Here is a 20,806-nt window from a genome sequence, read left to right as displayed (position 1 = left end):
GAGTGTGGATTGGGCCACAGAAGTTGTCCCTCCCAGAGGCAAAGGGGCTGGGCTGTTGACATCGTTATTGGGGACAGGTCACCCTTGCTCCCCATAGGCTGGCATAAACTCACAGGTGAGGCAGGGACAGATCGCTGATAATGGGCAGGTGTGAGCCCTTAGCAGTTAACATGTGTAGGGAATGGGTGCACCTGCAGGTGAAGGGGACCTCAGTGGGCGCAGCTCAGAATCCGTCACATCTAGGCTGGTGAGAACTGGGCAGGGAGGGGGGCAGGAGAGAGCGGGGAAAGGGCGACTCTGAATGCGAGACCTGAGCAAAGAGGGAACGGGATGGCTCGGCATATGTACACAGGGAGACATCCGGGTGTGATTTCCCAATTAGGCCAACCTAACTCAGGATGATGTTCCATTCGCGGAGGGCAGATGGCACCTAGGCAGGGGTGGGAGGGCAGCCCTGGGGCATACGGTTCAGGGGCGGGGCGCCGCTAGTGCGCAGTGGCAGGGCTCCTTCTCAGAGAGCTCCCCTACTCCTTTCCCTTCTTCTCTGTCCCCACCTCCTGGCCCGTCTTAACCTTTTCCTCCTCTTTCTTTCACCTCCATGTGAACCTTTTCTCTCCCTTCCTGGCCTCTGCTGTCTCGGTCAAGGTAGTCTCTTAGAGTCTCATGTGATTCTTCTCTCCAAAAGCTTTGGCAGGTCCTTGCTGACCACCTGCAAGTGACCAGACGCACCTGCTCCTCAGCACGCTCACCACACTCACCACAGTTCCGTGATGCAAATGCTTGTGTGCTCATTAACTTTGTGTGGACCGTCCATTGCACTGTGTTACACGGGCCACGGCCTGACACAGTTTTGCTCGTTATTTATCTCCAGCACCTAGAAGAGCGCCTGCCACACACTGCGTGGCCCACAGATTTGTTGAGCACAGTCCAGCTCTGAGACGTGGACTCCAGTCCTGGGGGCAGGGAAAGAGCTGCACACTGGGTGCTGGAAGGACCTGGGGGCCATGGGGGAGCGTGAGAGCCGCCTGAGTGCCATGCCCAGGGGTGTTATTGCCCTGAGGGCAGGTGGTAGGCAGTTGACTCTTTCGGCCTCTGTGCCTTTCCCTTCCACCCTTGCCCTCTCTGAGCTCTCTCTCTCTCTCTTTCTCTCTCTCCAGGTGGTCAGCAGAGGCCTTGCACAGATGCTTAGTTGAGAGGAGTGGCCTGGCCTTTCAGCAGCCTAGGGTGGCTCCTCCAGTCCATCCCTGCCCCTGAGCTCCGTTGGTAATTCCAAAGAACTGTCTTTGAGAGGGAGCCAGGAGGCCAGCAGTCCTCAGCTGGAAGCTGTTTTTGCCCACCCCACCCCCAGACACTGGGGATTCTGGAGACACTTTGAGTTGTCACAGCTGGGTCACGGGTGGGGGTGCTCCTGGTGTCTGGTGGGTGCAGGCCAGGGATCCTGCTCATGTACCACACAGGACAGCCCCCCACAACGAAGTTCTCCAGCCCAAGGTGCCCTGGGCACCCTGGCTGAGAAACTCAGCTGTCAGTCAGCTCAGGCCTGGCCAGCGGGGGGTGCCTTCAGTGTGGGGAGCAAGCATACCCCAGAAACCTTTCTTATTGTTGAAAAGGACTCTGGAATCAGTATCCTAATTCCAGTCCCCACTCAGTCAGTCTCCTGAGCGATCCGATCTGCTCTGAAAGGTGTGTTTGCGTGTTTCCCATGGAGCCCTGCCTGTGGCACCTTCCCAGAGACTGGTTTCCAAGGGCGGAGCCCACCCTGCTGATTCAGCCTGTGCCTGGACCACCATGGGACCCTTTCTTCTTGCTGCCTCAGTCCCTACCTTTCTCTTCAGCCCTGTTGCCCCACCCCCACCTTCCACCAGCTTCCCCAGTCCCCGCCCCCCCCCAGATTAATGTGATAATTGCCTAGTGTGCCTGTTTACGTAGGGAGTGGGCGTGCTTGCCACCCCCAGTCAGGCGGGCTCCCAAAGGAGCAGGCCCCCACTGTGTCAGCACTGGGACCTGTTGAGCACTCCTGTGCAGGTGGGCTGCCACCCCCGACTGCTTTCTCTGCCTGTCATCACCCCCGTCATGCGCATGTGTGTCACTTGGGGAAGGAGCAGGGGAGAAGGCTGGGGAGCAGCCCACCTGCCAGTCTAGGGGCTTGGCTGGGTCAAGTGGGAGGGGAATGAGCATCTCGGATTAGGAGGATGACGCCCTGGAGAATAGCAGGCTTGGGTAATGCCTGGCGCACAACAGGTGTCCTGTGAACAGCGGGAAGGAAGAGCCCAGCACTGTGTTGTAGCTTTCTCTGTGTATGTGGAGAGGGTGCTGGTTGATACACTGATGCTCCACAGTAGAGATCTGGGCAGGGAAAGTCTCACTGCCAGACTCTCCTGGGGCCTGAGCCCAGCGCACATGTTTGGAAAGCTGTGAGTCTCTTTCTCCAGGATCTTGCTCAGAGGCCCTTATCGTGGCTGTCCGCTGTTTCCTAAGCAGGAGGCGCTAGGGAAGAATGAGTGTGAGAATCAAGTGTGATGATCCCACATGCAAGCCTCTTGTCAGAGCCATGGAAGCAGAGGGTGGTGGCAGGGGATACAGCAGGGAGGGAGGGAGGGAGGGAAGGGAGGAAGGAAGGAAGGAAGGAAGGAGAAATCACACAGGCAGCCCCGCTCTCTCTCTCCCCCCCCCCCCCCCCCCCCCCCCCCGTGACAGATATACGTGTTCCAGGAGGGAACGGTCACAACTCCCATTGAACCGGCAACTTTCTGCTCCGCGTGCCCCACTCCCACCTCATGTGGCACCAGGGCACTTGCTGCCCTGGGAGTTGTTGGTTACATTCTCGTTTCTTTTAATCTCAGAAGACACGCTAGTAGTCGTCTCTCCTACACGGGGCAGTTTTAAAGTTTTAATAGTGATGAGTCAGAAGGAGATTGAAACTCTAATTAGCATTAGAAAGAACCTTGCTGATGGTGGGGAGGGAAGTGTGAAGTCCTCTGCTTGCCCCCTCCTGCCGAGGCATGTGGCCTTGTCCCACCTCCCACCGGACTGGACTGGACATGTCGTGGATCCATTGACAGGCAGGTGATGTGAGGGTGAGGCTACCCGGGGAGGAAGGATGGAAGGGAGAGGAGAAAGATGTAGAGAGGGGGCGGCAAGTGTATTAAAAAGATTTGTGAGTGATCTCTGGGCTGTCAGGCTGCTTTCTCCAGAAGAACCTTTTAAGCTGTCAATCATCTTTAACACCAGCCGCCCCACCCCAGGGCATAGTGCCGCTGCTGGTGCCAGGCTCCTCCCAGATCTTCCCCCTCTCTCTGTTCCCTTCCTTGCCTTTTGTTCATCCAACAGACCCCAGTGCCATCATGGATGACGTTTTTTTTTTTTTAAGCAATTCAGACAGAGCTTCAGAGATGGAGAAGGGAATATCAGAATGATGTATTTGTGTCTATTTCAGACACGAGAAGCATCTTATTCCAATTGTGGTTGTTTATTGATTAACAGCTACTGTGCCAAACACTTGGTTAGGTGCTGGGTACGGAAACAGGGAGGCAGTTAAGGGGCTTGCCTTTGCGTAAGTTGCAGCAAACTGAAAACATTCTCCCAAAATACTGAATACAGAGATGCTGTTCCGCGTCGGTATTTTATGGAAGAATTGGAAGCAGATTCCAGACCCTGGTGCAGGGAGGAGAGTCCTGGTATCCCTGCTTTTCACAGGCGCTATTTCCTGATATACTCAGGGATTCTCTCTGAGGAGGGGTTTCGTAATGAAGAAGTGTATAAGATGAGGGGATGAGCACAGTGGATGTTCCTTTATTGTGGGTCTTCTCGCAGACTAAAGGAAAATCTAAGTTGCTGTGTTTCCCATGCTTCTTTGGTAACAGAAACCCACCCTCCACGTGAACACCCTCCAGGCCTCCGTGGTGTCTCTGGCAAAGAGTCACCCAACGGAAACTACTTAGCTCTCTTCCATCTGTAGCTCAGTCACTTCTGGGCCCAAAGACACCTTAATGGTCACAGTGCATCACCGTGATGGCCCCAACTACTTGTGTGTAGGCAACCGAGCCCTGACCTGGGTGCTGGGAACAGACTCAGTCCTTGGTGACAAAGGACGCTGGGTGGGGTGGGAGGGGACTGGCTGAGCCAGAAAGGGAATGAAACTGGTCTGTCTGAGCAGCACTGGTCAATTGTCCGAGCTAACTAGTTCTATATAAAATGTTGCATTTTACTCATGAACAAAGACAGAGCTAGCAGTGCTATTACCATTCAGTCCATCCTTCAACTCCCAGGAAGGCCCATGTCTCCACCGTGTCAGAGCGAGAACAGTGTCCTGTGTCTACTAAAAGCCCTGAGTCCCTTGGCACCTAGCTCTTCATGTCTGAACTGGGCCGTTTTCCCTGCGGTCCAGCCCACATCTTCCCTGCTTACATTCGACTGAGCAGACCCGGTCAGCCAAAGAGCTACATGTGGTGTGCTGACACTAGCAAGTCCTGCCTTTGTCCCGTTCAGTTCAGAACGTGTTTGTTTTTAACCTTAATTTTGCTTCATAAGCAATCATCTCTCTCTGAACAGTGTAGGGGCAAGACAGAAGTCACCAGCTTGGTGAAGGAGGTTGCCCGGAAAGCTCTTTGCAATGGCTAATATACTGTGAGTTGGTGGCCACGATCAGAACCGGTGGGGGGCAGCGGGCTGTGGACGGCATCTGTGAATGGGAGGCAGAGAGAAGATGAGGTAACCTGGGAGAGGACCCAGGCAGAATGGCAGAGAAGTCTCCAGGAAGCACGAGTGCAGTGAGTCGAAGTGTGTTTGCAAAGTTGAGTGGGAGGGCCGTCAGAGGGGCATGGACGTACTGGGTTCATAGCTTCATTGCATTAATTTAGCACGTGCATTTGGGGCAAGGCGTTTGAACTGGATGCCTTTTTCTCCAGTAAACTGAGGATTAAATGTCTTTCCAGAAATTGAGTATCCTGCAATTCAATCAGGTATTAAATTTTTTTGTTTGTTTTTGGGGGTTTTTGTTTTTGTTTTTGGAAGGGGAGGATTTCAAAGCCCTGCATATGTAAAGTGCAATTCAAGGGGACTTTTGAAAGACTTGGGGTTGATATCTTGGTGGTTGGGGTGTGGGGGGGGGGGTCAAGGCGGAGCTTAGTTGAGAGGCTCAAATGTGAGGGCTTTTCAAAATGCTCCCAAACTCTGTTTCAAGGTCCTAGCAAGACACCCTGCCAAGGGGTGCTTCTGATGGCTAAGGTGGGTGGCGTAATGCCCCCTCTGCCCCATCACTCCAGGGCCTTGCATCTAACTTGTGGTAGAAGAATCTAGAATATGGGTGTCCGTGCATTTTTCAGGTCACTGCATTAGCATTAGAAAGAAAGCAAGGGGTCACTCTTCAAATCTAGCCGCATTCCTTGTTCTGTCCGGAGCCTTGCCGGGGCCAGGCCTGGGCGCCCTCTGCACTAAGACTGTGGGGGTGGTGGGGAGAAAGCCAGAGGTGAGGTCAATGGCTGAGCAGGATGTGGGTGACCCTCATTTCTCTCAGACAACCCTGGGAAGGCTTTGGCCAGCATCTGTGGAAAAGAGTGAGGGTCCCAGACTGCCCCTATCTTGCCGAGAACTTGTCCAATTCAGAATGCAAAAACTTGGAACCCACATCATCAAACGCTATAAAACCAGTGACTCTTTGCATGATCTTGGAAAAGTAGTTGACCTTTCTGGGTTCTGTTCTCTTCATCTGTTAAGTGAGGGTGTTAGACTATTGCAACTCAGGCTGTTACAAGAGGCTGATGCAATGTCCTTCACTACACATGTGGGAGAATGAGTTAACCCACAGTAACACCAGATTGGGGATGCAACAAGGCAATGTTTAACTGCATTGTACTGGCTTGTTACATTATCCTATGTGGGACGCTGCAAGAGTGGGGGCCTTCAGCTGACACATGGTTTTGATGAATTATTAAGGACCCATTTTTCTTTCTTTCAGACCAATGATGCCTTAGGAGCCACCTGGAATTGGCTATACTTCATCCCCCTCATCATCATTGGATCCTTCTTCGTTCTCAACCTAGTCCTGGGAGTGCTTTCCGGGTAAGCCACATGTTCCTTCTAACCTCTTTCTAACACTCCTGACTCATGGCAGATTCATTCATTGAAGCTTTGTTTACTGAGCAGCCCTGTGTGCCAGTGATGTTCCTGATGTTGGGAATGCAGTAGTGAGCTGTTTTCCAATCATCTGTATTAATCTTAGGAAGTAAAAAAAAAAGTCTTTAACCAGATACAGCATTGAACACAGTGTCTACTGAGAGTTCATTTATCCATCCACCCTTTCGTTTAGTCACTCAACAGTCACAGACTTTCTGTGCCAAACTCTGTGCTGGTTGTTAGGGATATAAAGTTGAATAAGACACAGGCTCTACCCTCAGATGACTCTTACTTTGTCATGTATTGGTCATCAGATCCCATGTGTGAGGTTTGGATTAGTGTACGGCAGTCAGCAAGTACTCCCTCTTGATGCCATGGGAAGCATTGTAGGAAGCATGCGAAGTATAAGGCCTGGTCCCTGCCTTGAAGGACCTTATGTTTTAAGGCAACACAGATACTTAAAACAGGGAGTGGGAGTTCTTTTCCTGACTCATATAAGATACAGTCAATTTGTTTGGGGGAAGGGACAAATCTGTATTGTCCAAAGTTACCGGAGATGGTTTCATGAAGTATTGGGATTTTGTTTGGAACATAAAATATGTATTACGGAGCAGGGGCTCACTGCCTTATGTGCATAGAAGCCAATACTATTGCACCAGCTTTTGAGAAAAGAAAAAAGCTTTTATTTGCCAGGTTGACTGGGAAGGAGACAGGGGGCAAGGCTCAAGTCTGTCTCCCCAGTCGGAGGTTTGGGGGCAAGACTTAAGGGATTTCAGCACTGGATCTCCCTGGACAGCGGACCCTTCTCCTCTGGAAGGGCTCTGGCCTCCAGGCTCCAGGCATGCCCTGGTCCTCTGGTTCCACGGCGGCGGGTGGGGTGGGGTGGGGTGGGGTGGGGAGCAGCTGAGGTCTCACAAGTGTTTCTCTTAAGTGGTTTCTCTATCCAGGGTTTAAACTTTGGTTCTGGGTTTTGTTAGCAACAGGATAGGACCGGTTTGGGCTGGTTCTGTGGTTATGTACATGTAACAAGATAAAATAAAAAATGTGGATTTAAACATTCCAGGAAGGGAAGAGCACCATAGTGTAAGCAAAGGTGAAGAAAGGGGACTTGTCACAGAGAGTGAAGAGATTTCAATGAAACTGAAGTTAATCGGAGCGGCAGTGTCACTTTGGGAAATGAAAAGTATAGAACAGGAGGGCTGAAACGGGTAGATTTTAGAAGGATTTACATTTTTCCAAGCAAAGCTGAAGCATGAGTGGCATAAATTCTTCAAGTGAAAATGTATAAGGTGGTGATTCTGTTGAAACATGGCAGATTGAACCAACGCCGTCATCTCTCGTAACTACTAACACAGAAAGGAAGATGGGCACAGTGACAAAAAGAACAGGAGAAGAAATGGCAACAAATGAGAGATGTCAACAACACTTTTGCTGATAGATAATAAAAGGCAACTGACTTAGTGGTGGGAAAGCAGAGGTTTCGTTGCTCTGGGTGAGGCATGCCAATAAAACACAGCAACATGGCTGCCCTCCCACCCCACAGGGCCCTAGAAAGGCCTGGGAGGCAGAGGCAGCAGGGGGTCTGAGAGCTGGAGTCTGGGTGGTGCTGATAATAACGAGAGTGGTCAAAAGCCCTTGTAAGGAGCACTTAGCAGCACCCCCTGCCCCATGTACACACAATGCTGGCAGCAATTTGCTGCCCCTAGCCTTCTCCCCAAAGTTAGAAGTCTCACTCCCCATAGAGGCTGAATGGGAGAAGCTAGGAGTGGTAACAGCAGGGGCCTTTCAGGGTGGGGTCGGTACGTCGTGGAGAGAATGGGAGGGTTAAGTGGAAGTCCACAAACTGAGTTACGTTACTCCCAGCCCACCACCTCAGCTGTGTGACTCTCAGAATTAGCCACCTGGAAGGAGCTCAGAGCATCACCGGGGAGTTCATTTCCTCTGTGGGGAAACCATTGAGTGTTAAGAGCAAAGACCTGAGTTACTGATCGTTGAAGGTGACCAGAGAAAGGGTTCCCTCCCATCACCTTCGGTGATGCTCATGATTTTAGTTTCCTGTGGCCACCACAAACTGGATGGCTTGAAGCTGTGAGAGGAATCACTTCTCTCATGGTTCTGGAGGCCAGAGGCCCAAACTCCAGCAGGAGCAGGGCCATCTCTCTCCGCGGGCTCTCAGGGAGCATTTATTTCCTCCCTCTGTCAGCCTCTGGTGGCGGCAGGCACCCCTTGGCTTGTGGCTGTGTCACTCCCATCTCTGCCTCTGCAGTCTCATTGCCTCCTTCTCTTCTGTCTACTCTCTTAAGAGGACACCTGTCATTGCATTTAAGGTTACTTGGATAATCCAGGATGACTTCCTTATCTCAAGATTCTTAGCTTAATTATATCTGCACAGGCTGTTTTTCCAAATATGGTAACAGTTACAGGTTCTAGGAATTAGGGTGTGGACATACCTTTTTTTTTTTTTTTTTTGGCAGGGGTGGGGGTACCTTGGAATGCCTGTGCTCACAATTCTCCAAGCCCCCAGCCATGCACGCAGGGTTTCCGATAAGCTTTTTGTGCTTTGCTCTTCACTATGAATACACAGCCAGAGATCGTTATCACCTGAAGAAAATGTCTAGCACAAAACAGAGAAAAATCATAAATTGAAAAAGGAACTTGAAGGAATATGAACAATGCAGGGAGCAGAAGATAACTTTTAAAAAAGTGTAATTGATATCAGCAGACATAGGTGAGAAAAAATTTTATCCACAAAGTAGCAGATTGCTATGAAAAGAAAATTTTAGCCGTTAAGGAGAGTTCTGGACATTAATATAAAATAATGTAAAATTTACATTAATGTAAAATAATTAATGTAAAATTTATGTTAATGTAAAATGAATGAATAAAAAATGTATAATTGGAAGATAGTAAATGGTTGGAATATAAAATTGGTGAAATCATTTAAAAAGTAGAACAAAAAAAAGAAAATCAGAGGATAGGTCAAACATGCAAGTAATAAGGATTACATAAAATGCAAAAGAAATTAAGAAAAATACCAAAAATGTCCCAGCACCATCACGTAAACTCAGGTTGCCAGATTAGAAGATCAGCTGGAACATGTGCGAGGATACTCTTTGCGGCACTGTTTTTGGTGGTGGGGAGCTGGGGAAAACCCGAGTGTCCGTGACGGGGGGAGGAGATGGGAACACTGTCGGCTGCATCCCATAAGGTACCATGCAGCACTTAGGAGCAACAAACACCTCGTGCATGTGGCGACATAGAGTATCTTAAAAACCTAGAGTTTGGTAAAAAACAAGAAGGAAACAGTGCGATATATCATTTACGTGAATAAAAATACATGTGCACAACAGAGGCAATGTAAAAGTGCATTCAGGAAAAAGTGGACATTAGCTGTATTATGTTGTACGGCGGGGAGGTGGGTGTGGAGATAAAAGGGAAGAAACGTGTAAGGAAAATGTCCACTGAGCGTTTGGCACGACTAATAAAAAGAGACCACACCAAGATGAGTCGTCGTGAAATTTCAGAGCATCTGGGTAAAGAGAATGTTCTAAAAGTTTCTGGTGATTGGGAAGGGGATGGCTTTTACCTACAAAGAATTATGAATTAGGATGCCTTTGGGCTTCCAAGTAACACTGCAAGAAACCAGTAGAGAAGTCCCTAAAACTTTCTGAAAGAAAAAAGTTTCCAGGACAGGATTCTGTATCCAGCCAAAGTAGCGATTCTTTGTGAGGATGGGATAGCAGTATTTTCAGACACCCTTTCTGAAGAAGTTACTGGAGAATGTGAGTTGCTAAGATAAGGAAGTAATTGAAGAACGAGAAGAGCATGACACTCATGGAAACTAGGGGTTTCATGGAGGAGAGAGGCCAAGGAGGTTCCCAGGGCGATGTGAAGGGAGGCCGAGGACGAGCGCTGTCGGAGGCCTAGAGAGAAGCAGGTTCAGATTGGAGTAGGATAACAAAGGGCTCGAAAAATGATTCCTTCCAGAAAAATGAAACTAATGTATTCCCTGATGAGTATTGTATTCAAAAGAGTTTAATGGCTTTATCAGAACATATGCATATGTGTGCGTATATACACATACATACAAATACAGGGTCCCGCAGAAGTAACGCCTGCTTCAGTGTGGCGGGTAGGGTAATAATATGGGTGTAATAATTTATAGTCTTAATTGGAACAATTCACCTAAAGTGTCATATGGTGTGCTTAAGTGTGATATTGTTATTGTTACAGAATTATATGCTTATGGTTTTATAGTAAAAGATTTTGTAACAAGCCCTGGCTGGTGTGGCTCAATGGATTGAGTGCTGGCCTGCGAACCAAAAGGTTGCTGGCTTGATTCCCAGTCAGGGCACATGGGTTGTGGGCCAGGTCCCCAGTTGGGGGCGTATAAGGGGCAACCGATTGATGGTGTTTCTTACACATCCATGTCTCTCTCTCTCTCTTTTTCCCTCTCTCTGAAAATGAATAAAATCTTTAAATATATATTAAAAAAAGATTTTGTAATACAAGGGTGTTTATTTGTGCCTGACCCTGTATATAGAATATGTGAATATATAAATGTATGTATTTGTATACACACGCACCCCCTGATCTCAGCAATTAATTTCACAAAACACAAAAATGTTTCCACTAGAGGAAGCGAAGCATAGTAAGCCCTCAATGCATCTGCACGGTCACTCTGGGTTTTGAGATTACCCTTATGTGCTACTGTTATCTTGAGAGGATGGGGGAGGGCAAGTGTGGCGAGGGACAGGGAACTAAGATCTTAGGTGCCACAGTAAGGAAGTCCTTAAGCAATATCTAAAATTGAAAGATAAAGAAATAGTGTCTGTACAAGGGTAATATTTTGAAAACTGGGAATGAATAGCAGAAGAAACAGGTAAAAAGAATTGTAAGTGCCTGCCCCTGGGGAGTGAGATTAAGAGATGGGAGAGGGGGTGAGGCAGTGAGCTGCTATTTTTTCATTATAAGTCTTTTTTAAAATGTTTGAACTTAAAAGTTAACATGCATTACTTTGAGAAATAGAAATTGACTTTAAAAGTGAACATTGCACACTCCTAAGGTGTCAGACTGGAGGGACTTAGAAGATCGTCGATCTGGTGTCTGGTGGGGAAGGGTGGGCTCGGGGGGAGACCAGCCTTGGCAGGGCTGGGGAGCAACTACAGTAGTCCGGCTGCGTGCACAAGGGCCTGTGGGGACTTAGGAAATGGTTGTGAAGGAAAATCAGGAGACACCATGAAGGAGTCCTTAATAGTGTGTGTCTTGAGGGTGGAGTTGTGAGATATTATGGAATTTCTTATGTTATTTGCTCACTCACTGAGCGTGTATTGACACGCTTCGTGCCCAGACACTGTTCTCGGTCATTCCGTCCACATAGCCTGTGCTGGAAACTCAGAACCGCTTACAGCACGGACCACAGACTTCTTTCGTCTTCTGTTTCCACCGAGGGCGTCATCTCTGGTCGGTGGGATCTCCCCTGGTGTTCTTGATCATTCCGCATTTCCTAAGCGTGTCCACATTTCAGCTAGAAAATTCAAGTCAGATTCTTACTGTCGGAAGAGCGAGAAAGCAGATGCCGTGCTCACATGCCGTTGATGTTCCAGATAGTTGGGTTCAGGGTGTGTGTTCACCCAGTGGGAAATGGGGCCGAGCCCTGTCCTGCCAGACAGCTCCTGTGTGTGACCATAGCCACTCCATGGGCTGTCTCTGGTTTGGAGTCGCATCTTTTAGTGCTCCTGCACCCTTTCCCAGATGGGGAGAGGGGCACCGTGGGGGGAGCATGACCCTCATGGAGGAGAAGCTGACCCTGCCTCGTATTAGCCTGGTGCATCTGGACCAGTCACTCTGAGCCTGCTTCTCCTCGTGAAACGGGATAGCACTCTTTCATCTGCGGGCGCAGCTCAGCCAGGGGCTGGCATGGAGTAGCCGCCAGCTCTTACACCCTCTGATAATACTGACCTTGGTTTTCCCCACCTGTGAGGTCTGGGTGGCTCTCCTCTGAGCAGCAGCCTCTCCTATTTGGCTGGAACCAGTCCTGAGGCTGTCAGCCCCTCCCTGATGGGGGGTGGGTAGAGAGGGGGGGACGGCCCCCTGGAGATGGGAGAGGAAACAGAACTGAAGTGGCATTTGCCTCCTTAGCACTTCTGGAGGAGCCCAGGAAGCGACAACAGCAGCTGGCAGCAGCTGGTGCGAATACATTCTGACATTTACAGGGGTGTTAACGACAGGGGCCTTCCAGGCTGGGACGGAAACAGTGCCGTCCAGGTTTCTTTTCTGTGTTCTGGTGCTCCGCACATGTGGGGAGGGGTGTGCACTGGCGTCTGCAGAGGGTTCAGCAGCAGCTAGTTCTGTGTGCAGGGGCGGGCAGGGCCTGGGCTCAAGATGTCTTCTGCTTGGTCTGGCTCCACTTGCCTCTGGAGGGGAAGTGGGCTTTCTCCTTGGAGGGAGGGCGAGGTGGGGAGTCGCATTAGAAAGCCAGGGACACGCTCTGAAGGTTTTATCTCCAGAGGACACGTTGCCAGTGAGCTGCAGGCAGCATGACTGCTACATACCAAGGCTTCCCTAGAACAGAGAGAAGGCAATGCAAGGAGGTGCCCCCGTGCTGGGCAAGCAGTGAGAAGCGTTCAGGTGAGAGGGGCGCTGGCAGTCACGTCCCACTGGGTTCCACGTGTGGACATGGCACCAGTCCCAGGCCCACTGGTGTAGGTGGAAGGGGGCTGTGAGGTGTGTTTGTTGGCTTCAGTGTATTTAAAAAGGAAGTGTGGATAGAGGCAGTGTAGCATTTTTACTTGTCTCGGAGGAAATGGGATTTGACGAAAACCATTAACTTGGGCTTGAGGAGCAGCAGAGCTTCCTGTCTCCATGAAAACAAACCTGGGCCGCACAAGACAAGCACATACTGAAGTAGGTCAGGCACTACGGGGCAGAAGGCTCACACAGACAGAAATGAGCCCTAACTGTCCCACCACCTCCACCCGCTTCCCCCAGGGCTTCTGGAGAGAAGGAGGTAGGCTGGGGAAGCATTTGCACTGTCCCCAAACTGGGGCAGGGACAGCCAGGCCAGGGAAGGCTTGCAAATGCACATGGGAGCAACGGGAAATCTTGCGATGGAAGCACATTGGGGGAAGTAGAAGGGCCCATCATAAGGGCTCAGCTAATGACTTTGAACCTGAATCCCAGGACCATGGGGAAGAGTCTCGAATTGAAGCTCAGGAGATGACCAGTTTGCATTGGAAGGCAATCAGCAAGGAGAAAGGATGTAGAGAGGCAAGGCTGGAGTCAGGGAGATACCCGGGGAGCAGCAGTTGAGGAAAGAAGCAGAGAAGCGGCAAAGCCTAAAGAGGAACAGCAGAGCGGGGTGGAGGATGGGCCACTTCCAGGAGATGATGATGGTGGGTGGGATGGGATCTGCGTGACTTGGTGACTAGCGGGTGTGTCTGAGAGCACCGTGGGGGTGGAAAGAAGATGCAAGGTTCTTTGACTGCTGCTATATTTCTGAATTAAGCCACTAGGTGGCTGAGGAAGAACATAGGACAAAGGTTTTAAGCACAAGAGTTTAGGTTTTGGACCGAGTTTGAGAAAGCCTAACACACCTTCTACCCTTTGGCTGGTGCACAGGAGTGGTTTGCTTTAAGTTAAATTTGTTTTAATCTATAATTTATTGATGCTGTGCTCTGTGCCCAGCACCGCCCATCCCATGACATCCGTAGGTTCATTTAATCCTCACGATGACCCTATGAAGTATTACAATCTTTTATAAATAGGGTAGCTGTGACAAAGAGCTTTGGTAATTGGCCTAAGCTCACAAAGCTAATAGCAGCAGGTTCAGAATTTGGACTGAGGTCCACCAGACCCAAACACCTATGCCCTTGAACACGTCCTCCTTCTGGTTGAAATGTCCCTTTCGGAAGGACATTACCTGGCACCTAGTACAGCAGACTTGGTGGAGATGAAGGGGCCCTTGGAGGCAGCCGAGACCTGCAGAGCTTTCCAGCCCCTCAGAGATTTTGTGTTACACATGGTGTGACAACCGGTGTGTTTCTGGTTCCTGCCCTGAGGAGGAGGACACTTTCCTGGCTGAGTTGTATGACCATGGGGGTCCCAGAGAAAGCCATCACAGTTTGTTGAAAGAGTCTGCATCTCCCCCATGACACTGGTTTGGATACCAGCTGGCAAAGTGGTGTCTTAGAATGTGATAAAAATTACTTGAAATAGCAGGAACTGTTCAGTGGCGTTTACTCCCAGCCCCCATATTACCACTGAGGAAACGCAAGTGGAGAGTTAAGGGACTTGCTGAGGTCATACCCAGCTCTTCGGTGGCAGATCTTGACTTGAACCTACGTCCTCTGGCAGCCTGTCTGGAGGACTCTTTCCTCCTGCGCTGCAGGCATCACCTGCTCTGGTAAAATACAGACCCTGTCAACAGTGTATCCGGCTTGGAATCCCATTTCCATCACTTGCCATCGATTGGTGTGATGTTAGGGAGGTCACTTCTCATTTCTGTAGCTTCGGGGACCCACTCGCAGACAAGGGTGCCAGTGTTCACACAGGGGGTTTGTTGGGGAGGCTGCGTCGGATCGTGCAGGCTAAGTCCTGGGAGGAAGTAAATACTTAGCCAGTGTCGGCCAGGAGGAGCGGGTTACCTCTCCCAGAGCCTTACACCTCGGTTGCTGAGGCTGGGAAAGACCCATTCTCCTGGCTTACCAAGTACCCCTGTTGAGTCAGGGAGCAAATAGATGTTCAGATGTTTACAGACACCGCACCCTACAGGGAACACTAACAGTGGACCCCTGAGCCCACGCCTGTACCCCACATGTGCCCCTTGTTGAATTCCTCCCCATTCCTCACAGTCTGTTTCAACTTCAACCTCTTTCCCGAGATCTTTCCAGAGCCACACCCTGACTCCCATGATGCAGTTGGGATTAAAATCTTTCTCCCAGAGGCCCCCACAGCACTTACCTGTCCATGGTAAAACCTGTTAGTCATAACACCATCATTCCGTTGTTATCGAATTTAATAATAAGACTAAAGGCAAGAACTAACATTTATGGAAAGCTCATCATCTGCCTGGTACTTTGATTCATTTTAATAACAGCCTCATGAGTCAAATACTGTTGTTAACCGCCTTTTATAAATGAGGCAGTGGGGGCTGAGCGGGTGTAGAAGTCTCACCCAAGGCTGCGCAGCCAGCGAGGGTCAGAGCTGTGTGTCTCCTAGGGCATCCCCTCTTCCTTGGGTTGGGGTTACTGATGTCCCTATCACCTGTTAGGCTTTGCTTTATGCTGAAGACAGCTTTCCATGTAATCAGATGTCTCCTAACACCTGAGTACCTTGTCCAGGTGCTTGATAAATAAACGCCGACTTGAAGGGAACCCAGTAGCACCAGGCCCCTCTTAGGGGACTCCATACCCCATGACCTCCTGCAGAACAGCACTGCAGCGGACGGAGGAGGGGCTGGGATCTGCAAAGTCAGGAGCGCAACCGTCAGTGTTGGAGACCAGGTGAAAGCACCAGGAAGGCTGTTCACTCTGCAGAGTGATGGTCCCTGGTCACAGCTTACAGGTGTTACAGACAAATAAGGGTGACACATTGCACATGATCTCAAAGGGCTGTTGATTTGTTTAATTGCTGGTGCCTTGTGCCGATTTTCCCATTGCCACATTTCACTTTCTCCTGTCAACTTAAAAGATCTATTTGAATGCTAAGGCTGTGAACCCTGTTATGTCATATGCAGCAAATATTTAGGGAATAGTCACTTTTGAAGAACAGTTAAAGCTGTTACCCTCTTGGGAATGGAAGGCAACTAAGTCTGTAGGAAGCAGGAAAAGATGAACGTGGTTATCCTTTTCTATTTTAGAGCTCTTCATTGAGAAAGCGTTTTCATGTGTATTCCTTTGCTTGAGTCTCGCAGTGGCCCTAGGAAGTGCACTATCATTACTCTACAGATAAGGAGCCTGAAGCTCAAAGTGAGCAAGTGACGTGCCCTGAGTCATCAGTCTCAAAGCCGGGTGTCTGGCGCTTCTTGTTACCCAAAGATCGTTTCCCATTATAGATGGAGTTGGGTGTTTCCAGTGGGGTCTCTGCTGTTGGGCCCCCACTCAGACCACAGAGGTTTGGTTCCCTGTGTGCTCCAGCACAACAAAGTACTCTTTGGCATTTAGTAAGTCAGCAGATACTTACTGAGCACCTACTGTGTGCTAGGTAACTGTCCTGGATGCTGGAGTTAAACAGTCCCTGCCTTCATGGAGCTTACATCCTTGTGCTGCACATGCAGTCTCTAATTTCTGGAATATTCCTCCCCATTTTAGGATATATCAATCATGAGGAAGCTGTAGAATCAGTGCCAGTCTCCTGAAATTGTCCTACGTTGATAACTTTACGGGCTGGGATTTGCGAGCGGGAAGTGTAATACAGCTGCTTGGGGGTGTTGTGCAAAAGGCCCTGGTTTTCTGTTACTGTTTAAGTCCTGTTTCCTCTCAGAAATTAAGCTCTAGTGCCCTCTTATGTCCCTGGGGAGGCACGAGCTGGACCAGGAGAGGTGGTTCTGAGGACGACTGTCTAAAGATGTGTGCTGGGGATGGAGCAGTGAGGTCACATCTGGAAAGGTGACCTCCGAGAGGCAGGGTCACAGTGTTAAGGGAAAAGGGGTTGAGAAACCAGTGAGGAGGAGTAACTGTGATAAGTGATCAAAATGAGGGCTGTTTTACAGGGGCTCTTCCTTTTTTTGGAAAAATTTGAACCGTTAGATTGGGACTTCACTAGGTGACGTTCCGGTGATGGAAGACAGTGACCAAATACAAAAATGTCTCCGTTCTTTGTTAAAGGATTTTTCACTCATGGGATTTCTCATTGGCCCAGTTCTTAGGCGGCTGAAACAATTCTGTCACGTCTTCTGCCATCCCCTACTAACTGAATACGGACTCCCCCCTCACACTCTGATCCCCCTTTATTTGTATGCCTGTGTGTACAGTATATACACACACCCACACACACACATCAGTACACACACCTATACACAGACACCCATTTTCACTTACGTACATGATGCCTCCTATTCATGCTCGGACTGCGTGCTCGTACTCTGCTGTGGTTTTCGTCCCTCCATAAAGTACCCAAGGAACCCAGCAGATGGCCATGACCCTCCCTGAGCTGGCCTGGCACAGCGCACACTCTATTTAAACCTACTTCAAGAATATTTCCATTTTAAAATCCCCTGTCACTGATCTGATTTTTTAGAGGAGGAGCTAATGTTTACTTAATAGAATAATATAATATGAAGTAATGTTTAAGAAGATGGCTTTGCTAACAGAGATCTGGATTTTATTCACCTATCTGCTGCTAAGTTCCCAAGGGTCCATCTTTGCTCAGAAGTGTCTCAGACTCGGGCAGCCCCAGTTGAAGGCATTGTCTCATTCTCTTGCCCCACCGCCCAACACACCCACTGCTCTTTCATTTTCTCCCTCTGTTATCTTTCACCACACTCATTATCCGAGATAGTGACCGTAGTTATTCTTCATACTTTCTTTTCACTTGTTCTCTGCACCTAACTGCTCATCAAGCCCTGCTGAGTCCACCTTTGAAAGGTTTCATAAACTGCATCCAGGACTAGCGGTTGCCTCTTTAAATGTTCTCCCTACTCCACTGCAGCCTGCCGCCATGGCCAAAGCTGTCTTTCCAAACTAGACATCTAATTACCTGATTTGTGTACCTTAATTATTTATAACGGCTTGCTACCGCCTAAATAACATAGTCATTCATGCGTGGCTGTGCTCAGTTTTTCAACAAACAGGCGCTAACTGCTACCGTTTGTCAGGAGTGTTTGTTTTCAACAGACAGGCAGTTCTGCCCTCGCGAAGCTGGAGAGCCAGTGTGGGGAGACTGCGAGAGTTGTACCTTCGCATTTAGGTAAATGCAAAGACAGACTCTGTTCTCGAGAAGGACTACTTCAGTTTACAAAAATGTCTGTTTCCCCTGGTGTAGTCTTTAATAATTAACAAAGTTTTTATTTTACTAAATGAAAAGTTATCTGAAAATGTACGTATATAAGAATAGCCAGGATGTTTTTTAAAGAAGAACAGTGAGGAAAACTGTTAGAAAGAGCAGGGACTTTTTCTACAAGTAGTGCAATATATTCCAAAGCTACAACAAATGAAACAGTGTGGTATAATGTAGGAACAGGAGGACCAAAAGGAGACTCAAATACATACAGGGTGGGGGAGAGTAGGTTTACGGCTGTAAGTACACAAAACAGAGTTTATTCTTGTATCATTATTTGTTAATTGGTGTCTTATTTTCCGTAAGAACAACTGCTAACCTACTTTTGCCTCGCCCTGTTCATGGGAATTTACCGTATCTGTCATTTCAAGTTGGTGAACATAAACTATTCAGTGATTGATATTGATAACTGAGCAGTCACACAGAAAGGAAAAAATTAATTGAATCCTATGTCTCATATTTTATACCCAAATAAATTGTAGGTGGAACAAGTATATATATTTTTTAAATTAAACTGTAAAAGTATTCAAAGAGATCGTGGTAATTTAAAAATCTCCAAGGGGGAAGCCCTTTCTACACATGATACAAATCAATAAGCCATTAGGGAAACAAATGATACATTTGAATTTGTAAAAATAAAAATACACTGAATGCCCTGGCTGGTGTGGCTCAGTGGATTGAGCACCAGCCTTTGAACCAAAGGGTCGCTGGTTTGATTCCCAGTCAGGGCACATGCCTAGGTTTGGGCCAGGTTCCCAGTAGGGGGCGTGCAAGAGGCAAACACACACTGAGGTTTCTCACCCTCTCTTTTTCCCTCCCTTCCTCTCTGTCTAAAAATAAACAAAATCTTTAAAAAAATACACTGACTGTCATAATTCCTTAACAACTTAAAAAGATAAAACTTGAGTTAGTTTTGAATTTTAAACTAAGTCTGTAGAGGATTAGGAAAGATGGCAAAAAAAAAAAAAAGTGACTAATTTGTGGAAAGACTATAACAAAGCTCTAGAGGTGGGCAGCACATGAGGATCCCAAGCACTGGTAGCTGAAATGTAAATGGAAAAGAGGTGAAGGCTTCCGGTGGTAAGATAGTCAGGATGTGGGAAATGATTGGCTGTAATGGGGGAGGGAAGGCCCTTGGAGCATAGATCCCAGGTTCAGTTGTGAGTGTCTTGGAGAACGTGGGTTCCTTTCACAGAGATGAATAGTAGACGAAGGAATACAGCTCTTGTTCTGGGGGGGGGAAGATGTGTGCGATTTCAGACAGTTCAAGGTTCAGGAGGGCCAAAGGAGTAGATAGGATCAGCCAACATCTGTGTTTTAAGAGCAGAGGGAGAAAAAGAGGTGATGCTGTCAGTGCTTGATAGAGAAGATGGCTTAATTAAATAGATAAGGCTATCCATAGAAGGCATACAGTAAAAGAAGAAAAGACAGCCAGGGATAGAGAGTTCCAGAAACACTTACCACTAAAGAGTTACAGTATCAAGATTGGCCAGAAAGATATCAGGAAAACATCACATCATAGGGGGCAAAGAAAGTAGGACAGGGTTTCAAAAAGAAATGAGAAAACACCAACCTGCAAGGTGAGCCCTAGGGATCCAGTACAAAGATGACTAAAAAAGACTTGTTGGAGTTGGCAATGTGGAGGGCCTGGATGGTCTTACAATGTTTTTTCTTTAAATTTTGAAATAATTATGGAGCAACAGCAGTTGCCCCCAAAATGTTTAGGAGGATCTCATAAGCCCTTGCCTTGGTTTCCATCAATGGTACCATTTTGCATAACAGTAATGCAATAGGAAAGCTAGGAAATCGATGTAGGTGCAATCCACAGAGCTTACTCAGATTTAACTGGTTTTGTGAGTACGTGCATATGTGTAGTTCCATGCAATTCTACTGTATTTGTGTAGCCATCACCCCACTCAGGACAGAGAACTGGGCCGTCACAGGATGCCTTCACACTCCCTCTTTAAATCACACCCGTTTTTCTTCATCCACTCCCCACGCCGCCAGGGAACCGCTGATCTGTTTTAATTTTGTCGTTTTAAGAATCTTACATCAGTGGAATCAGACGGTATGAAACCTTTTGAAATGGACGTTTTTCCACTCAGTGCAATTTCCTTGAAATACATCCAGGTCATTGCATGTATCAGGAGCTAATTCCTGTTTATTTCTGACTACCGTTTCGTGGTATGGATGCACCGCCGTTTGTTTAACCACGCAGCCCTTGGAGGACACTCGGGTTGTTTGTAGTTTCGAGCTATTACAGATGAAGCTGCTCTGGATGTCTGCATACAGGTTTTCGTGTGAACGCACGTTTTCCTTGTCTGAGATAATTACCCAAGAGTGCAGTTGCTGGGTCGTGTGGTGAGTGCGTGTTTAGATTTACAGGAAACTGCTGATCTATTTTCCAGAATGGCCGAACTATTTCACAAATACACCAGCAATATATGAGAGTTCTGGTTCTCACAAGCTAGCTTGAAAAATTAAATAATGTGTAACAAACTTTAGTAAGTATCACAAATTTATGTTGAAATTTTCAGACAGTATAAGTAACGTAGACCAATGATGATTAAATAAATCATGTTCTTTTAAGTATTATGGACCAGTAAATTCTCAGAAAAAGTGAAATAACAAAAAAATCAACATTTGGTGGGTAGTAACAATGAATGTAGAGTTAACTTTTAAAAGTTAAAGACTT

At 48.0% G+C, this 20,806-nt stretch overlaps 1 protein-coding gene across 2 annotated transcripts in view; it reads left to right on the top strand.

Moving 5' to 3' along the window:
- The window catches only part of CACNA1E (calcium voltage-gated channel subunit alpha1 E), a 413,895-nt gene that overhangs the window by 273,154 nt on the left and 119,935 nt on the right, over window positions 1-20,806 (top strand). For both annotated transcript variants that reach the window (XM_053915565.1, XM_053915566.1), the window contains exon 9: window positions 5,957-6,060. In XM_053915565.1, coding sequence (XP_053771540.1) covers window positions 5,957-6,060 — 104 coding nt within the window. The remainder of the gene's footprint in view (window positions 1-5,956; window positions 6,061-20,806) is intronic.

This window comes from Desmodus rotundus, chromosome 12, assembly GCF_022682495.2.
Source record: "Desmodus rotundus isolate HL8 chromosome 12, HLdesRot8A.1, whole genome shotgun sequence".
NCBI lineage: Eukaryota > Metazoa > Chordata > Mammalia > Chiroptera > Phyllostomidae > Desmodus > Desmodus rotundus.
The sequence above is the reverse complement of the archived record's forward strand: the minus strand, read 5'-3'. Positions and strand labels throughout refer to the sequence as shown.